General features: G+C 37.7%; 1 protein-coding gene across 2 annotated transcripts in view; it reads left to right on the forward strand.

Annotated features, from left to right (window-relative positions):
* LOC115219317 (bromodomain-containing protein 8) overlaps positions 1 to 18,742 on the forward strand; it is a 35,864-nt gene extending 17,122 nt beyond the window's left edge. For both annotated transcript variants that reach the window (XM_036508866.1, XM_036508865.1), the window contains 11 exons: positions 256 to 685; positions 4,564 to 4,764; positions 5,656 to 5,960; positions 7,441 to 7,645; positions 8,426 to 8,475; positions 10,004 to 10,179; positions 12,113 to 12,193; positions 12,847 to 12,915; positions 13,164 to 13,341; positions 14,635 to 14,715; positions 18,081 to 18,742. In XM_036508866.1, the coding sequence (XP_036364759.1) occupies positions 256 to 685; positions 4,564 to 4,764; positions 5,656 to 5,960; positions 7,441 to 7,645; positions 8,426 to 8,475; positions 10,004 to 10,179; positions 12,113 to 12,193; positions 12,847 to 12,915; positions 13,164 to 13,341; positions 14,635 to 14,715; positions 18,081 to 18,194 (1,890 nt within the window). In that variant the 3' untranslated portion in view covers positions 18,195 to 18,742. The remainder of the gene's footprint in view (positions 1 to 255; positions 686 to 4,563; positions 4,765 to 5,655; positions 5,961 to 7,440; positions 7,646 to 8,425; positions 8,476 to 10,003; positions 10,180 to 12,112; positions 12,194 to 12,846; positions 12,916 to 13,163; positions 13,342 to 14,634; positions 14,716 to 18,080) is intronic.
* The last annotated feature ends 3,212 nt before the right edge of the window (positions 18,743 to 21,954 follow it).

A 21,954-nucleotide genomic window follows, 5' to 3' on the forward strand; every position in this document is an offset into this window, starting at 1 on the left:
TAAAAGAACTTTTCATTTCCCCAAGTATCAAACTAATACACCTGCTTCTTGTTCATACACCGTTTTCATCTTTTGTTTTTACACACACACACACTCTATTTTGTTGTATAGTGTTGTACATCAAATAATGTGTTTATTTATACAGCCATACCCATATATATCACAGCGTTATATTTTTTTATTTTTATGAATATTGACAGAACACCACCACCATCACCACCACAAGTAATAACAATATTAACAATTCTCTTTTAGGAAGCTGAACAGGAACACTCTGCTTTCCAGGCACTTCAACATTTGCAAGTTCCGGTCACACATTCTCTTCAATTGCCACTTTCCACTTCATCAGCGCTGACCGCAGTGGAATTACCAATTAATGTGACAACCAGCTCATCGAGCCTGAACGTATCCATTTCCAGTAAGCCAGTCTCCTCAAACAGTAACCACAGTTCACCTGTCACCACTCCACTGCCAGCTATTGCAACCCTCAGCACGTCTCAGCTATCAACTCTCTCTTCTTCCACTGCCAGCACTGTCACTTCTACACAACAACTGCCACCAATGACTGTCCTGGCAGCTTCAAAAGTCCTATCTTCAGCCACTCCCACAGTTCTTGGTGCACTCTCAGGTGACCTGCCTACAGTAATGAACAGGGTCTCTGTTGATAATACGTCCCCCTCTACCTGTAAGTTTCACCTTCAGATTTACAGCTTTTATAAATGCCATAAATTCTTTTGTAAGGAGCAAGAAAGGCTGTCTTTATTTTTGTTCTATTCTTCATTTAGCTATAAATAAAAAATATATAATTAAATTATTTAAGATCGTTACATCTTCAGCAAATAGAATTCCACCCTTCCCACCCATCCCCCTTTTCTCTTGCATGTGTCTGCTCTTCCTTTAAATTTCAGTTTCTCATTATTTGCACTGATGTTGTCAAAAATGATTTGTCATGATTTTGATATGAAGCTATTTGATATGTCACATATCTGGATGCAGGCATGGCTCCGTGGTAAAGCAGTTCATTTCAAAACCACACGATTCCGAGTTCAATCCCACTACAGGCACATCAGGCAAATGCCTTCCGTCAGAGCCTTAGATTGAACAGTGCCTTGTGAGTGAAATTTGATGAACAGAGACTATAGTAGCCTGCCATTTATTTTTGTGTGTATATATATATATGTATATATATATATATATATATTAGTGGTGTTTGCTGCATGAATGCAAAGCATGCAAAGCATGCCTATAATAATAGATAAATGAATGCAAATAACAAGCCTGATTTTGATATAAATCTTTTATTTTTAAAAGAAACAACTTGAATAGAGGGTAAATATATTCTAAATGTACCCTGTTTCAAATGTATGGCTTTGATTTTTAAAATTGCATGCTCTGGCTCAAGTATCAGCAGTCACCCCCTAACATATCAGCAACAGATATATATATATATATATATATCTTTTACTGATGAATATTAGCAAAAGATGCAAAACATCACCAAGAAAATTTGTAAACCAGTATTCTTTGGAACTAAAATACCTTGCGGCATCTCTTCCACCCAGGTTATGCATGCATGCACTCACTCACTCACTCCTTTGCCATTTCCTCCTTCATAAATGTCAGAAGCAAATGATTGTCCCTCTAGAAACCTGTAGCTAGTGGCACTATTGTTCACAAAATGCTATATAAAATAAATGGATTTGCTCTAAATTAAGCAATGTCAGGACTTGGTAAGTTAAGCTGTCTTCTGTCTGTTACTTGTTTTAGTCATTAGACTCCAGCCATATTAGGACACTGCCTTGAAGGCTTTTTAGTCAATTGAATTGACCCCCCAGGACTTATTTTTTAAAACCTTGTACTTATTCTATTGATATCTTTTGCTAAACCGTTAAGTTACTGGGATTTAAACACACCAACATTGGTTGTCAGTGATGGGGGAATAAACACAGATGCAAAGACATGCACACATAGATACATACATACACATGTACATATATATATGTATGAGACTTCTTTCAATTTCCATCTACCAAATCCATTTACAAGGTTTTGGTCAGTCTGTGACTTTAGTAGAAGACACTTGCCCAAGGTGGCACAAATTAGGGCTGAACCTGAAACCATGTGGTTGGGAAGCAAATTCCTAACACAAAGTCATGCCTGCACCCTGTATTTAGCCTTGCTGTAGAGAGATTTTAAATTAAGACTAATATTATTAACAAAGTCTATATAGGAGGCAAATGAGTTCTTTTGGTGATGTGGGGATTTAATCCAAACATGTGTAGCAGACTATGTACATATGACTAAGTTTAATCTTAGGTTAGGTTTGAACAAGCAAACTTGGGATCACAAGCATTCCAACCTTTGCCATACTGCCCCCACCTTTTTTTTTTTTGACAATAAGGTAAGAAAGTAGCCTCTATGCTGTCTGTTGACTAGAGTGAGCTGTCATATCACGTTCAAAAGGCAAGCTTAACATTTCACTAGCTGGTCCTTGAAAGCTTTTAGTGAAGTGTGCTTTGTTGTAAACATTTGGATGCAACCCTATGCTTCTCTTTCCAATCACATTATTGCTGCAGATATTGACCTATAAATGTTATGAGATTGGACCTCAGTTGCATTTAACAGGTCTGAGAGGGCCTGCAAAATATTTTTTTTTAAATCATACCCTAGCATCTTAAAAAAATAGGGCATGCTGGAAATATAATGTAGTCCTAGATACATTATGTTTGAAAAGAAACACAAGGCAGCCATAACTGAAATGCCTTTGATCATAGATCTGCTTGATCAGGACTGATCTGGGGATTAACCAGTATCGAGATGCATAGACATGGTTGTGTAATTAAGAAGCTCCCTTTGCAACCATGAGGCTTCGGGTTCAGTCCCACTGCACTGTCCTTGGGCAAGTGTCTTCTACTATAGTACTGGGTCAATCAATACTTTATGAGTGAATTTGGTAGGTGGAAACGGTGTGGAAGCCTAGCATGTGTTTGTGTATGTGTCCTGCTTGGCAACTAGTGTTGGTTTGTTTATGCTTTGTAATTTAGCAGTTTGGTAAAAGACCAATAGAATATGTACTAGAATCAATTTGTTCAATTAAACATTTAAGCTAGTGCCCCAGGATGGCCACAATCCAATGACTGAAACAAGTAAAATGACCCAGTAATATAAACAGATATACTGATGAGTTAGTATATGATGTGATATGATTGTCAGAGCAGTTTACCAAGAATTTTCATTAGACAAAAATTTTACAAGAAATTTTTGACTTAGATTATTATTATTACCTGTTTAATTAAGGTGGTGGGTTGGCAGAAATGTTAGCACACCAGGCAAAATGTTTAGTGGCATTTTGTTTGTCTTCATGTTCTGAGTTCAAATTCTGCCACGGTCAACTTTGCTTTACATTCTTTTGGGGTCAATAAAATAAATACCAGATGGTCACTGTTGTCGAAACCATTATTATCAGTTTAACTGAATCTCTAACTACTAAGTTTATGAATAAAACCCTACATTTCTGTACAGCTAAATTTCTAACTACTTACTGTGTTTATAAGTAAACCATATAGTTGTTTTGCCATTGTTTTAACATTCACTTTTCCAGAGTTTATTGAAACACCTTTTCTATGATTAGATACCCTACCTGCCACCAACAAGTTTCCAAGCAGTGTTGTATTTGCCCATTGCCTGACATGCTTCCATGGAATATTGGATAGAGTCTGGCCTCTCTCCCTTGACCTGTTCAGTGTAGGAAACCCCACCAGAATCTTGTGCTTTGCTGGCATAGCATTCAGGCAGACATACAAGCCACTCACCTGCAACAAGAACTGGACCTTGTAGTCATCATCATCATTTAATGTCCATTTTCCATGCTGGTATGGGTTAGACGGTTTGACTGGGACTGCTCAGCTGGAGAGCTGCATGAGGCTCCAGTCTATTTTGGCTTGGTTTCTACGACTGGATGCCCTTCTTAATGCAGAGTGTACTGGGTGCCTGCCTATGTGGTGCTACATAAAAGCACCTGTGCAATGCCATATAAAAGTACCCGTGTAGTGTAAAGTGGTTGCTTTTAGGAAGGGCATCCAACTGTAGAAACCATGCCAAATTAGACTAGAGTCTGGTGCAGCTTGCCAGCTCTGGTCAAACCATCCAACCTATGCCAGCATGGACAACAGATGTTAAATGATCATAATGATGGTACTGGTGCCTTTTACATGTCGCCAGCACAAGTTTCTCTTATGCATCACTGGCATGGGTGCTTCTTATATGTCAACACTGGCAGTGACCACAATTCACTTAGCTTAGCATGTCTTCTCAAGCACAGCAAATTGCCAGAAGTCTTAGTCACTTGACATTTCCTCCAATCAGCCTGGCATTTATTCTTGAGCCTGTTCAGGAAGTAATATACTGCTTTACATTTATTTGTGTTTATCATTTAAAGTAAAGTACTGAACAAGTTATCAATTGCACTTTTCCTCAAAGTGTACGACCTTGTATCTGAGTTAGAAATTATCAGTATTGTTGTTGTTGTTATTGTTATTGTTCTGTTTCTTTTGTTGATACCAGCTGCTCCTACATTATCAAAACTACTTGGCACACCTAACCAAACCAAAATACACCCTCTGGGCCTGGATTCTTCGCCGGGCCCTGCAGTCAGCCAAAGTTTAGAAAAAAAGGAAGTTGAAATTGAAGATCCGCTAGCTGTGAAGGAAGAATCCATTGAAAGTACAACTACTCAGGCCACTGATCCTCAATCGGTGACGCAAGGTAACGGCAAATTTTTTGTTACACAGCATGAATGGACAAAAATAAAAGGTGGGCTGAGTGTCATTGCTTTTGTGTTATGTTTTGTTTTTCTATTGGTGCATGCATGGCTGTGTGGTTAAGAATCTTACTTTTTGCAACCATGTAGTTCCAGGTTCAGTCCCACCGCATGGCACCTTGGGCAACTATCTTCTACTATAGCCCTAGGCTGACCAATGTTTTGTGAGTAAATTCAGTAGATGGGACCTGTGCACTGTTCCCCTCCCCCACCATCACCACTCAATAACTGGTGTTTGTTTATATCTCCTTATGTTAGCAGTTCAACAAAAAAAGCTGATAGAATAAATATGAGGGGCAGTTTGTTCAACTAAAATCCTTCAAGTAAAAGATAAAAGGAATTGGTGGGGTTGGTATTTTGCGTTTTGTTGCAGTGTTTTGATAGTTTTGTTTATAACTGTTGGATATTTGTGAACCAGACAGAAATAAGCTATGTGCTTGGGAACCCTTGATGCAATGCACTACTGGTAGCGGCTGCTGCTGCTGCTGCTGGATGCCCTTTTTGACACCAACTACTTTTCAGTGTACTCTGGGTGCTTCTTTCATGCTACCTGTGCTAGTGAGATTGCAATGCAGCTTGCAAGACTACAGACGTCTAGTGGGGATGGATAACTTTACATTTGGAGAGTAAGGAGTAGAGAAGGGCTAAGTATTAGTGGGGGAAAAGGGTCAAAGCAGAACAGGTTTCGTGCTGAAGAGGAGCTACATGAATACTCACATTTTAGAAGAAAGGGTTGGTGGGAAGCTGGAGTTTGATGACAAGGTGTAAGAGTGGACCTTTAAGGTGCAAATGAGTTTTCTGTTTCAGTTTTTAAAATCTATTTATTTTGCTTTTAGAAACTATTGAAGAGAAGATCCCAGCCCCAAACATCCAAGATGAGGACACATCATCGCTAGATTCACAAGCTAAAGAACCTGTGACTGTTGAGGATGTTAAACCAAAGGTGACGTTACACACTGCAACGAATGTTGACCTAGATGAGGAGGAAACGCAACAGGTTCCGGCTTTGTCACCAAAGACAGAAGGAGAAGACACTCACGGAGTTGCCACAACATTTGCCGAAACTGTGTCCTTGGAGTCGCTGCATAAATCAGAAACCCCAACTTCAACATTGACGACTCAAACTCAGCTTAAGATGGATGTAAGGGTGACTTTTGCTCACAGCTAAATTATTTTCACATATTAGGAGGACTATTGTGTGTTGGACTATTAGTTGAAATGTTAATTTGCATGTATTTTTTCACAGAGTTAACCCTTTAACATTTAAACTAGCCATATCTGCACTAGCATAGCTAGGGTGTGTGCTGCCCGGGACGACCCTTCAGTTTGCCACGCCCGGGCTCCCACAAAAAGTTACATATTGCCTACAGCAGACCCAAAAGTGGTGCCTCCTGGGATGAACCATACTATCTTTTACATGGACATAATGTATTTAGGACTGCATTTTACAATGTGTTGTTACATTTTTAAGGAGGTAGGCTGTGATTTCTAGAGAGTCAAGTGACCACATAGAGAGTTGCTCTTTCATTGGATTGTGCACTCCTGTTTGTAGGAAGGTGTACCACTTGTTTATTTGAGAGATTGCTCTCTTATTTTCTCAGGACAAAACGTATAAGCCAAATGATCAGTCTTCAACTACCAGGAGCTATAGGATCAGATGCTTTTAGGGACCATGTTGCTTTAGTCATTCAGATGTTTCCATTTGGAGTAAGGCAGCTTGCTGCCTTATCATCCAGTTTAATATTACCTCCTGACACATAGATACCTTTAGTGAAGGCCCTCTGTTGCATGCATTTGTGCCAGGTTTCAGGTCTGAGGATAAACTTCCTCTCTCCACTCTTGGAGGTCTTGAGAAGGGTCGTGAACTCTGCCTTTCCTCTCCTCACAAAACTATAAAAATAATATCATCATCATTTAACGTCAGTTTTCTATGCTGGTATGGATTGGATGGTTTCATAGAATTCAGTGAGCCACAAGTGCATCATGCTCCACATCAGCTTTGGCATGGTGATATATATATATATATATATATATATATATATAGGCGCAGGAGTGGCTGTGTGGTAAGTAGCTTGCTTACCAACCACATGGCACCGGGTTCAGTCCCATTGCGTGGCACCTTGGGGAAGTGTTTTCTACTATAGCCTCGGGCCGACCAAAGCCTTGTGAGTGGATTTGGTAGACGGAAACTGAAACAAGCCCATCGTATATATGTATATATATATATGTGTGTTTGTGTGTCTGTGTTTGTCCCCCTAGCATTGCTTGACAACCGATGCTGGTGTGTTTATGTCCCCGTCACTTAGCGGTTCGGCAAAAGGGACCGATAGAATAAGTACTGGGCTTACAAAGAATAAGTCCCGGGGTCGAGTTGCTCGACTAAAGGCGGTGCTCCAGCATGGCCGCAGTCAAATGACTGAAACAAATAAAAGAAAAGAGAAAAAGAGTAATATATTTATTATGTATTAAATGTCATGATGATATATATATTGTCTACATTGAACAGAAACTAAAGTAAGAGGTGAGGATTAGAGGGTCCCTGTTCTGTTGCTATAGCAACTTTGTCATTTTTGTCTTTGCATGTTTAATGTTCTTTTCTCTTATCTACCCCTTTTCTACAGGAAACCAGCAAAGACAGCAGTGATGATCAACCTATTACTGAAACAGAAGGTGTCGATTCACCTGCCATCAACTCCAAGTTCATCAGTGTCGACGAGGAAATCTCCATATCTATGAAAGATGAACCACCTTCCCCCTCCAGTAGTGTTTCTTCCAAATTGAGTGAACCTACCTCGAGTGCTGGCCGCCCAAGGGGTCGTGGAAGAGGTCAGTTCTTCATATTTAAAAAAAATATTTTATTTTGTTTTTTGTTTCTCTTTTTATGTACTGTGTTTATGAAAGATCTGTTACCCTGAATATGTTATGATGTTTAGTTTTGATGAAAACTTCATGTCTGTCCTGTTTGACCTGTGTGGTTAAGAAACTTGCTTCTTAACCATATGGTCTTGGGTATGTCTTTGTCTCCCACCACCACTTAACTGGTGTTTGTGTGTTTTCATCCCCATGACTTAGCAGTTTGGCTAAAAAGACTCATAGAATAAATACCTGGCTTTACCAAAAAATAACAAATACTCGGGTGAATTTGTTCGACTATAGTTCTTCAAGGCAGTGCCCCAGCATGGCCACAGTCTAATGACTGGAGAACGTAAAAGATAAAAGATATCTTTCTGTGGCCAGAAAAAGTTTGGATTTGTTCTTAACACAAACCAGGACTTAACTGAAATGGCCAGTCTAATTTGTATAATTCCAAATTATCCAACGAATACTGCATCCTTTTGTTTCCAATGTTTTGAGAAAACCTTCTCTGGCCTCGGGGAAATATTGCCTTGCTTGGAGACAAATAACAGTTGGCAACAGGAAGATTATCCAGCTGTAGATAAATTGCTTCAGTGAGTTCTGTCTGACCCATACAAGGAAGGAAAAATGGGTGTTAAAATGGTGTTGACGATGATAATGATGAAAAAAATTATTGTGATTTTTTCACTGAAAAATTGTATTTTCCATTGTTCTTTTTAATGCTAATTTTTCTTCTTAATATATTTTCAGGCAGAAAAAAGGGGGGAATAAACAGACGAAATGTCAAGAGGCAAATAATTGTGAGTTATATTTGTATTTATTTATTTATATATTTATTTTACTGTGTGGCATGACTTGCCATTTCTTAGTTGGTCTCCCTCTCTGCTGAGTGTCATAGGGCTGGCTCAAACATGAGTATGAAATTGTAAGACTGATCTGAAATCTGAAAGAAAAGACCTAATACTGGTTTGAGACCCTGGGCAAAAGCAGAGCAAAGTTCTAAGGCTATAAAAAGACTAAGGGAAGGGAATGAAGTCCTAGAACTGGCTCAAGAACAGTGGCATAGCTAGAGTGTGCTACCCAGGGTGGTCCTTAAGTTTGCTGTCTTCTGCCCCCGCCTGCCCTTACAGACTTATACAGTAGACTCGGATGTCATCTCCCCCCACTCCAGCTATGCTACCACTTATGAACCAGAGGGTTGAAATTGTAGGACTGGCCTGACACATGTAGTGTGTACAGTTATAGGACTGGTTTGAAATTAGTTTGGAGTATAGTCATAGAACTGGCTTGAATATAGAGTGAGGGCAGACCAAATAGCAGAACTAGCTTGAGATGTGGGAAGTGAGTAAAGCCATACAGCTATGCTTGAGTGGTGAAGTTTTATGGCTTTCCCAAATCCAAAGGTTATGGATTGAAGTCAGTATTCTTAAAAAAAAGCTTAACTTGAATTCTTCAGGCTATCTTCTCAACTACCCCACACCTTTTTATGTAATTATCTTTCCTAGACTCTATTTTGACTCAGTTGAGTTTCCCAACTTAAAACTCAGTGCAGCAGAGACATATACACAAAAAGATGAAGCTGTTGAGAATCTGAAGAACTTGAAGTTTTTGTTGTAATTACTAATCTCAAAAATTACTATTATCTTTTTCTCACTTCATTATTTCTAATTAGCTTTTTAATGCCTCCATTAAAATATGCCAACACTCACTTAACTGTTGTATTTTTATATGGATGGTGTTCCTATAATTTATTTTTTAAAACATGCTTATTTTCTACAACACGTGTACTATATTGCATACGTTTCTTTAATCATTCCCTCATCCTTATTTGGGCAAATACAGTTAGTTCTAAACTTATGTGAAGAGATCTAAGACATAAATGCGTCTAGAGTTGTCTCCCATACTTGCTAGAATAATTAAATTATTTGACATTGACCGGCATTGTCTTTTCTTCACCACATAATTATTTCTAATTAACTTTCTAAATGTTTGCTTAATTTAATATGATAATGCTTACCGTAAATCCTCGAGTATAGTCCGCCCTTGAGTATAATACACAGGGGATTTTTAGGGGGTTATACCTTTGAAAAACCTAAATCTTGTGTATAATATGCACCCCTTCTCTAACTTTCAGGCTTAGCTTAAGGTATTTTCGCTCCCGGCATCGCAAAATGCGTCTGAATAAACATTGCCAGATATCAAATAGAGACTTGAACATTGCTTAGAAAATAATTTTCATTTTTAACCTCCTGTATAATACACACTAGGGATTTTGACAAAGAAAAAATAAGAACAAAGAAACATATCCATATTGTTTATCTTTTAAAGGAAGATGAGAAGAAAGAAGATGGCAACAGTTCTAAACACAGTGAGGCTGAGCTGACTGAAGACGATTCAGCCAGAGAAAGTGATGATCCAACTAATGCCATGCTGCTTGCAAGATCCACATTATCAGGCGCCCTATCTGATTCCATTCCAAACAGTCCTGCCTCTTTGTCACATTAGTAAGTCCATTCTCTTTTTTACCATCTCCTGTATTTATCTTCTATTTTAGTGATTTATTTTGGTACTTTGTGTACTAAAAATTTTTTTTTATGATTAAATTAGAAGAAGTGGAGCAGTACCCTTGATATGTTCAGTCTTCATTTGAAATTTATGGTATTGGCGTAGTTGATCTTCATTTTATGTAGCTTTATGGCTGTAGATTAAAATATAAGTCAGTAGGGAATTTCAGAGGGTTGATGTTCTACAAACAAGAGGATTGAGTGAAGTGATTAAGGTGGCACCTGTGACTGAAACAATAATAATTATGAAATTATTGTATACAGTGCTCAGGTGCACCACAACTTGTCAAAAGTGCATATAAAGCATATGCAGTAATGTACAAATGTCTGGAAAGTGAACAGTGTATGAGTCAGATACATGCTTGCGTGTGTATGGAGGGGAGAAAATCAGGTGTAGTGTTGGTGAATCTCAGGAAGCATGGAAGTTTTGAAGGATGCAGTGCTCCGACAACTAACAACTGATGCCGGCAGTTTGTTCCATGCTTCAGCAACTCTTAGCGTGAAAAAATGTTTTCCAAAGTCATGGGAGCTGTGCTGTTTTCTGACTTTGTAAACATGTCCACAGGTGTTAGACAGATGGAGTTTGAAAAGGTGCTCAGAGTTATTGTTAGTAAGATGGTTAATAATTTTATGGGTGTCTGCCAAGTCAGCTGCCAGACGTCGGAATTTCAATGCATCCATGCCCAGGGAAGTAAGGTGTTCAGAATATGGCAAATGCCTGATGGAGGGTATTCTCTTGGTTGCACATCGCTGAACGGTTTCCAGATGATTAATATCCTGGGCAAGATAGGGGTTCCAGACCGGTGATGCAATATTGATGTTTACTAGAATATGGCCTCTTGAGCAGTTGAATCTTCACTAGTCTCAGTGATAGGTTTCTCCAAATCTAACAGTAACCTTGGTTAGACTAAGAAAAAACCTGAAACTAATTTTTTTTTAAATTCAAATTTACTGACAGTTTTATTCCATTTATCAACTTCCTCATTTTTATTTATCAATTCTATTTGGTTCTGAGTTTTAATTATAATTTCATATTTTTGTTATTAAAATGAAAATTTTTCTTTCAATTTCAGTTTTTATTTGAACTTCAATTTGTGGAGTTTTCAAAATTTCGAATTAAAAGCAAAAAGAAAATGGAGAATCAAAATTAATCCAAATTCTTATCACTGCTCTAGATTTAATTTAGTATAATTTCGTTGCCATTCACTCTGCTATCCTTTGTGAAAGCACCACAGTCAAAAGGGTGGTAACCACTTGGCCAATCCAGTCTCTGATTTGTATGGTTACTTTCACTGTACTTCACCATTTCAATACTAATTCACTTGAAACCACCTCTGTTTTTACAATATTAAGCATCTCACATTAGTGTTCATGTCTAAATTAAACCTCAGGTTACTTCAGCTTAATATATCAATTAATAAAATAGTTAATTCCACTGAATTGATTAGTTTTAGAAATATTTTTTTTTAACGAATCGGCAGTTTATTTTCATTAGAAATATGCTTATAAAATTTTTTGAGTATTGAAACTTTACTCTTAACTATTTTGATATAAAAACCTGCCTGAGACCATCTCTAGTTCTGATGATACAAAATTATTCATTTTTAAAGCATGTAGGCACTTTATTTCATTAAAATTACAGTGATGAGAAGAATCTTTCAATAACCTGCAATTACTTAAGTCAATATCTTGTTGGAGAAAGAGTTATGAGACCACACCACACTTGTGCTTCACTCACAATATGAAAAGAGAAGAGTTTCAGAGTTGACCCAACATTTCATGGGTTATGGGATGTTTTCTCTTCTTTTTCTTTAATTTTTTAATTTGTTTGTTTGCTTTGTCATTTCTATTGCTAATGTCTCATCTGTCTCAGCAGTGACACGGAAGATGAAAAAGCTTACCGCACTTGGAAGAAGTCCATCATGCTAGTATACCGGGCTGCTGCTACTCACAAGTTAGTGGGCTCTATTTTCCCTCTCTTTCTCTCTCGGTGCATATCTGTGAATTATTGTGGTTATATATGGATGACTGAACATTTATTGTGTGTGTGTGTGTATCATCATCATACATCTGTTTTCCATGCTGGCATGGGTTGGATGATTGGACAGGAGTTGGCAAGCCAAAAGCTACATTGGGCTCTATTTGTCTACTTTGGGATTGTTTCTATGACTGGATGCCCTTCCTAAAGCCAACTGCTTTACAGAGTGTACTGGGTGCTTTTTACATTTCACCAGCACAGATGCTTTTTAAGTGGCACCAGTACAGATACTTTATAAGTGGCACCAGCATGGGTGTATTTTACATGGCACCAGCACAGGTGCTTTTTTTGTGACCCCAGTGAGGTTGCCAAGTAGCTTGCAAGAAAAAACACCTCTCAACAGGGAGGGTGTTCCAGCCTCAGGAAGTGGCTGTGGGCCAGTTATGTGTTTGTGTGTGTGTGTGTCTGTGACTGGCTTGTTAGTGAGTATGTGAATGTAAGAATCTATTAATAGACTTAATGCGTGCTGTTTGTAATATCACTTTGCCTCTGTATATGAAGTATAACAAAATAGCTGGGCTATTATTACCATTGTTTTTATTGTATGTTTGTTTCCTTTATTACTCTAGGTATGCTAATGTATTTCTGCATCCTGTTCGAGAGGAGATAGCTCCAGGCTATCACAGTATAGTACACAGGTAACTATAAACACAATCTCTTTCTTCTCCATCTCTTGTATTTTTGGAGTTTCCTCATGTTGTTAATTACTAGTTTATACTTCGGAGTAAACATCTGGAATTCAATAGTTACAAAGTTTAAGTTGTATTAGATGAGCTTCTTTTTCTGCCCTGTCTTGTCCCATTTTTATTAGACATCAAAATTTAAGGGAATTTACACGAAAGCCAAAAAAACTTTTTCATTTTTTTTCTCTCTTGTTTATTTTCAGACCAATGGACTTAAGTGCCATTAAGAAGAATATTGAAAATGGTGTTATCCGCTCTACAACAGAGTTCCAACGTGATATGATGCTAATGTTTACTAATGCCATAATGTACAACAGCTCTGACCACAATGTGTACAAGATGGCACGAGAGATGTACAATGATGTTATGCAACACATTGAGGTTTGTACTGTTCTTTTATTACTTCATGTATATTTTTTTATATAATTACTAGGATGGAGGGGAGATAAGCGGAATTGGTAGTGCAACAAACTAATCAGTGTTTCCCAAACTTTTCGCGCCAAATTGCAATATCGCCCACCTATTGGCCAAAAAATGCTCCATTGCCCACCTGTTTAAAAAAAAAAACCCTGACGCAACCCCACCAGCACAAAATCCCCTAGCCCCACTCCTGTATCATTTGACACATACACTATATTTTTCAGATGAGATTAACTTCTGGAAACCTGCACTTTCTTTTACACTGATTTTCATTTTCCCCAAATGAACCATTGATTAGAACTACCAATGCAAAAATAATTAATGATTGATTGTATTATAAAGGAAAGGAATAACATTTTTTAATAAGAGAACCATATGTCTCGTGCGATTCAGCTAGTACAGATACATTTGGTTTCAAACTTGTTGACTTTAGCCACAAGTCTCCTCGTTATTTCACATCCAGTCCAATTTAACCTGGTATGAGGTAGGGAAGGCAAGCAAAAGTAAATTCAGATATTTGCACACACTGGGGTAGGAATTCAATATACTGTTGGCATCAATACCGAGGGCACCTATAACAACTGGGATTACCTTCTGGGCGAAATGCTTAGCAGCATTTCATTCATCTTTAGTTCAATTTCTGCTGAGGTCAGCTTTGCCTTTCATCCTTTTGGGGTCGATGTAATTGACTATCTCCTTCATACATATTACAAGCCTTGTGCCTATAGTAGAAAGGATTATTACTATTATCATTATTATTATTATATGAACCATTAGAGCATCAGATAAAATGCCTCACATATTTGGTTGTGGTTCTTTACATGCTAAGTTCAAATCACACCAAAGTCTTTGTCTTTCATCCTTTGTGGTGGGGGGTGTCAATAAAATTAAGTACCAGTTAAGTACTAAACTTGGTTTAATCAACTAACATCCTCCTTTCGAAATTTCTGGCCTTGTGCTAGATAAAATGCCTTGTAGTAGTTGATTCAGTTCTTTACACTATGATTTCAAATCTCACTGAGGTCAGCTTTGCCTTTCATCCCACTAGGATTACTATGATAAAGTACCTGTTGAGTACCAGATCCTACATAGTTGATTAACATCTCATCTCCAATTTTTTGCCTTGTGCCAATGTTAGAAACAAATAAGAAATGTTGAAGTGCTGAGAGAAAACGGCAAATTGTGGCCACATATACATGTACACGCACATGCACACCATACATATGTATATATATTATATACATTTCTTTGCAGCAATTTGTGAGCACACAGTTAATGGTGCAAACGGAACCAAAAATGCTACGGCCATCGCGCAGGATGGAAAATATCGAGAAGGTACGTATATTGAAGATGTTTTTAACTTTTATTGTTAAACGGAAATAAAGAGAGAGACAGAGGCAGGGTAGAAATTGAAGACATCCACAGTATAAACCATTGTGTGCAGAAGTGAAGACTAATGTGGCCTTGAGGTGCAAATGGAAAGCAACTCATAGTTAACTTACATTTAACTTTTACAGTACTTGACAGAACCTTTTTTTGCCTTTTTGGGGGTTGTTTTTAATATATTTTTTTATAGCTTAGTCAAGGGAGAAAAGGCAGCATCTTTTTTATTTTTACAGTAGCTTCAAAACTGTAGGTCTGTGATGTCCTATATTGTTGGTAACTTTTAACCACTACTTTGATCTCTGTAATTAGCCCTGTTTGAAGTCAGTGGCTGCAGATGGATCTCTCACAAAAACAGGTCAGAGCTTCCAAGGTGTCACTAAAGAGGCTGAGTTTCTGTTATTTACTTTGTATATGTGTATACTCTTGTTTGTTGTGACAATTCAGCTCCTTGAAAGCTAGCTGGAAAAGGTGAGGAAGGAGGTTCTTCTTTTTTATAAATGCTAAACGAAATAAAGGCACACTAATTGCTACACACTGGTGTGGATTTATATCATCATCTTCATCGTCGTTTAACATCTGCTTTCCATGCTGGCATGGGTTGGATGGTTTGACTGAGGACTGGTGAGCTAGAAGGCTGCACCAGGCTCCAATCTGATCTGGCAAAGTTTCTACAGCTGAATGCCCTTCCTAAAGCCAATCACTCCAAGAGTGTAGTGGGTGCTTTTATGTGCCATCAGCATGAGGGCCAGTCAGGCAGTTCTGGCAACAACCATGCTCAAATGGTGGTTTTTATGTGCTACCTGCACATGTGCCAGTGAGGTAACGCTGGCAACAATCATGCTCAAATGATGCTTTTTACATGCCACCGGTACGGGAGCCAATCAGCGGCCCTGGCAATGATCACACTCGGATGTGCTTTTAACATTCCACTGGCACAAGTAGCTAATCAGGCAGTACTGTCATCAGCCACATCAGTGATTTTGATTTCACTTGCCTCCATAGGTCTTCACAAGCAAAGTTTATTGCCCAATGAATGAGGAGTACTCATAAGTGGGCTGGTTACACCCACTGGCATAGGCCACGAGTTATGGTCTCATTTGGCTCGTCAGGTCTTCTCAAGCACAGCATATCTCCAAAGGTTTCAGTCACTAGTCATTGCCCCGGTAAGGCCCAATGTTCGGAGGGTGTGCTTCACCACCTCATCCCAGATCTTCCTGGGTCTACCTCTTCCACAGGTTCCCTCAACTGCTAGGGTGTGACACTTTTTCACACACACGATTGGCTTTCTGCGTTGCTATTTTGTATATCTCTTATTATAAAAGGCAGATTTTATCTGCCTCCCTTTGTAACTTATAGAAATCTACAATATAGGATTTCTTCAATTACAATTTACCTAGCATTTTTAAGAGTAGAATGCATCGGGTCATGCCAGGTCCAGTTTTTAAAATTTAAACTCCAATTAAGCAAAATTTACAGAAAACTCACATTCTGGTGTGTATGTCAAATGCTTTTCTTAATGTGGTTTACACCACACGCACACGCACACACACAGTGTGCAACGAATAAAATGAAAGTAAATAGCGACAGAGTGATTTGAGGAAGACTAAACTGAAAGTATTTAAACCACTACTCAAAAAATAAAAAAACACAGCAAACAGAAACAAATAAATACATAACGATTTACTCCTCACACAATTTCTTCAATTAGAGTTTACCTAAGATTTTTCAAAGTACTCCATTCGGTCATGCCATAATATATTTCTTTCAATTTCACCCCCAATTAAGACAAAATTCGAGAAAACTCAATATTTTAACATTTCACTCCGAAAGCATTGATGTACATGTGTGCGTGCATGAGTGTGTGTGTGTTTGATGGGTTGTGCGACACAGAAAGTGTGGTGTGTAAGTGAAGTGCTTTTGTTAGTGTGTGTAAAGAGACAGACAGAGTGAAAGACAGAAATAACTGAACTTTTTTTATTCACTTTTTGTAGTGAGTGACTGAGAGAGAGAGGTTATGTATGTATATATGTATGTATGGCTTCAGTGACACACACACACAAAAACACATACCTACGTACACCTAAAGCACACACACACAAGCGGAGCGCGAACTTCAAAATTTTGGTAGTATTAATTTGCGAGCGTACTTCTAAGCACGCGTAATTGAAAGTTTTCACTATGATATCATCACGTGCGAAAAAATTCGAAGGGTTTTGAACAATTGAGATACACATGTCACGCCTGTATTGAAACCATTGCTAAGCTGCCGTAATTGCTTAATTAAGACTTTGTTTAAATTGAAAGGGGCAAATATGTGACGAGGTTGAAAAAAAATACCCCAGAAAAAAAAATGTACTGCTGGTATTTATATAATTCACTACTATTTTGCTACAATGTCATGAAAAAGAAAAAATTTAGGTATGTAAATCGAATTCGCCACCCCCTTTTCCCCGTTCGCGTTTGTGTAAAAAAAATTATTAAGTTTTAAAAATTATTTACTTTGTTCAAAAAATATTAATATTAATTAATTTTCAAGAATTATTTAATTTTATTCTGTAAAATAGTAATTAATTCATTTATCTGTAAATCCGCGAGGTTATTACTCAGGCACCTAGAATGGTAACCTTCAACTAACACTATCTCCTCCGAGACCCTGCGGCGCAAGTTGACCAAAATTGAGAGTATGGTAGAAGAAGGGTTGCTCTTCCTTCCGTAGAACATAAAATTCAAATCGGACTATGTTAACACCAAAAATTATTTACATCAAAAAGATGCTTTTTTTCTATGAAAATCCCTATTGTTTACGATTTTTTCACTGCTGTGTCGCCACTTTTCGGTGTATTTCGACCAGAAAAATGTTCACAAAATTTTTACTTTTCAAAATTACAATTCCAGCAGGTCGAAACAAACCCGAGCAACGCCGGGCGATACTGCTAGTTTCCATGATAAAGAAGATAGCAGGATGGCAAAATCATTAGTGCATCAATCAACATGCTAAGCAACGTTTCTTTTGACTCTTGACATTCTGGGGTCAACTTTGCCCTTCATCCTTTCAAGTTCGATAAAATAAAATACCACTGGGTTCAATGTAATTGACTAACCCTGCTTCCTCTGTAATTGCTGAGCTTGTGCCAAAATTTGAAACCATTATAAAGGCAGCATGCCATTTGTTATTTCAGTTGTATTCTCAGTTGAATAGAAGCTCCCTTTCTGCTTCAAGTAGTCTTCCATCTTAGAGATGGTAGCAAGTCTTTCTTTATTTTAGTGCATCTATCCAACACAGACATTATATTGTATCCTATTTTATGTTGTAGGAAGAAGATACAAAAAAACGAAAGACTGACCCCAATCAAGATGGTGGCAAGAAGAAAAAACGTCCCAAGCCAGTAACTCCTGAAGACACGCCTCCAAAAACACCCAATGAGTGACTTGAATTAAGAACTGACCTGCTATGTCCCAGCTTGTTGTAGCTCTTGCCTCTCACCACATCCACCTCTCTCATTGTCCTTGAGTCCTCCTGTCATACGTTCGTAATCAATATTGCTGCTACTTTTAACTATACCTCAATCTCTTCCAAACAGAGAGACATGGTTGAGGTTTGGCTTGTTGGCTTCAAAAGTCACTCACACTCAACATCAGTCTTTTTTTTTCTTCTCTCCCTTTTTTTCTAATAAAATTATTTAAAACTACAAATGAATTAACTAAGCTTTTCAATGTGAATTGACATTAGACATTTTAAACATCAATTTGCAACAGAAAAGAGAACAATGATGTTGGAACCATATATTTATTGCTTGCCAAGGGACCACATTACCAATTACACTACATAGTGTATGTCACTCTTTCTCCCTTAAATTAGGTACTTAAATCTTATTTTTTCCATTCTTTTTTTTTGTTTTTAATTTTCAAAAGATAATTGGTCAGTTACTTAGCATACATAGCAGAATAGCTGCTGCATACATAAATATATTCAGCATAACAATAATGTGCCCCACCTCTTTTCTCGGTTCTATGCTTGCAAGCGATAATGATAACAATAACTATAAACCTCCGAAATCAAATAATGAATGAATGAACTAAGATTTTCCAGTGTGAAATTATACTTGACAGTATTTTTAAAACTATTTTCTTCAGTCAAGAGTTGTGACCTCTTTTTATCAGAAAATTAATTCTGAAAAGTGAGGCATATTTGTTTGCTAACGAGAGATGGAATATCTTACTATTGTTATTAAGGTGGCAAGCAGGCAGAATCATTACCATGCTGGAAAAATGCTCAGTGGTATTTTTCCCAACTTTACATTCTGGGTTCAAATTCCACTGAGTTTGACTTTTCCTTTCATCCTTTCAGGGTAGATGAAATAAGTACCAGTCAAGCATTGGGGTCAATGTAATTGACTTACCCCTCCCCCCCAAATTGCTGGCCTTGTGCCAAAATTTTAAACCATTATTATTAGTAAGGTGGCAAGTTGGCAGAATTGTTAGCATGTCAGAAAAATGCATAGCATTATTTCTTCTGGCTTTACATTCTGAGTTCAAATTCCACTGAGGTTGACTTTGCCTTTTATCCCTTTGGGAGGTCAATGAAATAAGGACCAGTCAAGTACTGGAGTTAATGTAATCGACTTGGCCCCTTCCTCAAAATTTCAGGCTATGTGCCTGAGTAGAAAGGATTGTTATAAAGATGGCAAGCCGGCACAATTGTTAGCATGTCAGACACAATGCTTAGTGGCATTTCTTCCAACTTTACATTCCAATTTCAAATTCTGCCAAGGTTGACTTTGCCTTTCATCATTTTGGGATTGGTGATTTCAACTAACTTCCACCACTCCTCAAAAATTGCTGGTCTTGTCCCTAAATTAGAAATCATTATTATTAAAGCACCAGTTGAACAATACATCATTACCCTCAAGATTGCTGGCCAAATGCCAAATTTAGAAAGAATTATTTTACTTATTTTTATTTATTTTCGTTTTTATTTTTTTATTTTTTTTTTCTTGGTTTTTCTCTTATGAAGGACCCAGTTTGAATTATTGTCTTGTAAGAAGACATCTGCAATAAGTATTGATTTCTATTTTGCAGTTTATTTGAAGCATCTTCATATAAGTATTTAAAAAAAAATGAAAACCATTTACCAATACAAATTGTAGAGAAAAAACAAATAAATGCATTGAATATTTTCAGATTCACAATCAAAAGTTGTTAAAGCTGGAATATTTAATAAATTCATTGTGCACCTCTACTATAATTCTTCCTGCATTCAAAATGTGCAACCATTTAAAGTATTTTAATTACCACTGTTTGCATTGTTTATTTGTTCGTTTGACTGATCAAGTGCTGTCTGTGATATCACAGAAACAATGGAAGCAAAAAAGTCAAAATTTCATCATCATTGTTATTTTCAGCCGGAATTCGATAGTTACAGGGTTCGATTTTCAATAGTGGTATAAGGGTATTTGCCAGATCTTCTAAGCTGCTTTCACTATTCTTTGTTCAAGACTTATTTTCTGTAAAATATCAATATCACTTTCACTTCTGTTTTTTTGTTTTTTTTTTCTTTTTTATTCTGGCATGGATTGGGTGGAACTTTGTGAGGCAATATTTAAAAGTTGAAGGGCGGTGAGCTGGCAGAATCATTAGCATGCCTGGCGGTATTTCGTCTGCCGTTACGTTCTGAGTTCAAATTCCGCCGAGGTCAACTTTGCCTTTCATCCTTTCGGGGTCGATTAAATAAGTACCAGTTACACACTGGGGTCAATGTAATCGACTTAATCCCTTTGTCTGTCCTTGCTTGTCCCCTCTATGTTTAGCCCCCTATGGGCAATAAAGAAATAAATATTTAAAAGTTGAGAAAATAAGTTGTACACAGGTAGATTGGTGATCAGCTTTGTCTTGTGTACAGTGAGACAAAATGAAATCAATAATTTTAATTTTTTTCCACATTGTCATCATCATCATTTAACATCCGTTTTCTATGCTGGTATGGGTTGTACAGTTTGACAGGAGCTGATCAGGGTCCAATTGTCTCTTTAGGCATGGTTTCTACAGCTGGATGCATGTGGCACCAACATGGGTGTTTTATACATGGCACTGGCACAGGGATTTTTTACTTGGCACCAATGTAAGCTCACCGCCCTTCAACTTTTAAATATTGCCTCACAAAATTCCACCCAATCCATGCCAGAATAAAAAATTAAAAAAAAAAACAGAAGTTTTGGTATGGTTTCTATGGCTGGATGCCCTTCTAACACCAATCATTTTACAGAGTGCACTGGATGCTTTTAACATGGCACCAGCACACACACATGTGTATACTACAGGCTTCATGCAGTTTCTGCCTATTAAATTTCTTCACAATGCATTGATCAACATGGAGCTTTATAGAACACACCCATGGCATTGCACAGTAGGACTGAACCCCAAACCATGTGTTTGAGAAGCAAACTTCTTAACCTTACAGCTATACCTGCGTCAGAAATAACTAAAATTCCTTACAAGACGGTACTCCAGCATGGTCACAGCCCACTGACTGAAATCAGAAAAGAAACAAAATACATAGTTTTGATTTTTGTTTTTTAATTACTGAATTTTATTTTGTTCTTTTGCAACATTTTTGGAATATTAAGTACACAACTGAAAATTCTTGAACATGGGCAAAATATCTGAGTCTCAACAGAAAGAGCATCTTCAAGTAGACTTGATAAAGTATCCTCCCCAGAGAATGGCACAATTTATCTCATTAGGGATTAGTCTACACTACTCCATAAGGAACATAGGGCCACAACCTCTTCATGCCAATGAACATGATCTTGGGTTACCTCCTTGACTTCAGACGAAGAAACACCGACTGCTTTCACTTCATCTTCCACGCATTCTTTCCAAGTCTTCTTAGGTCATCCAACTTTCTTCTTTCCTTCAGATTGCCAGTCTAACACTTGCCTTGCAATGTTGCTTGGAGGTCTCCTTAGAGTGTGACCAATCCAGCCCCATTTCCTTTTCAGAATTTCTGGATTGATGGGAGTTTGGTTTGCTGTGTCCCACAGAATTTACCTCATTACAATCTAGCTTAAGGCTACGAAACTGATTACCTTCATTTAATTCTATTTCAAACCATGCACCAAGTGTAAAGTAAAAAAGGTGAGAAAAGAACAGTTGAAATGTGTTGCACAAGTGGTAAGATCTGTCTGAGAA

The sequence above is a fragment of the Octopus sinensis genome, linkage group LG14 (assembly GCF_006345805.1).
Source record: "Octopus sinensis linkage group LG14, ASM634580v1, whole genome shotgun sequence".
In the NCBI taxonomy this organism is placed as follows: Eukaryota; Metazoa; Mollusca; class Cephalopoda; order Octopoda; family Octopodidae; genus Octopus; species Octopus sinensis.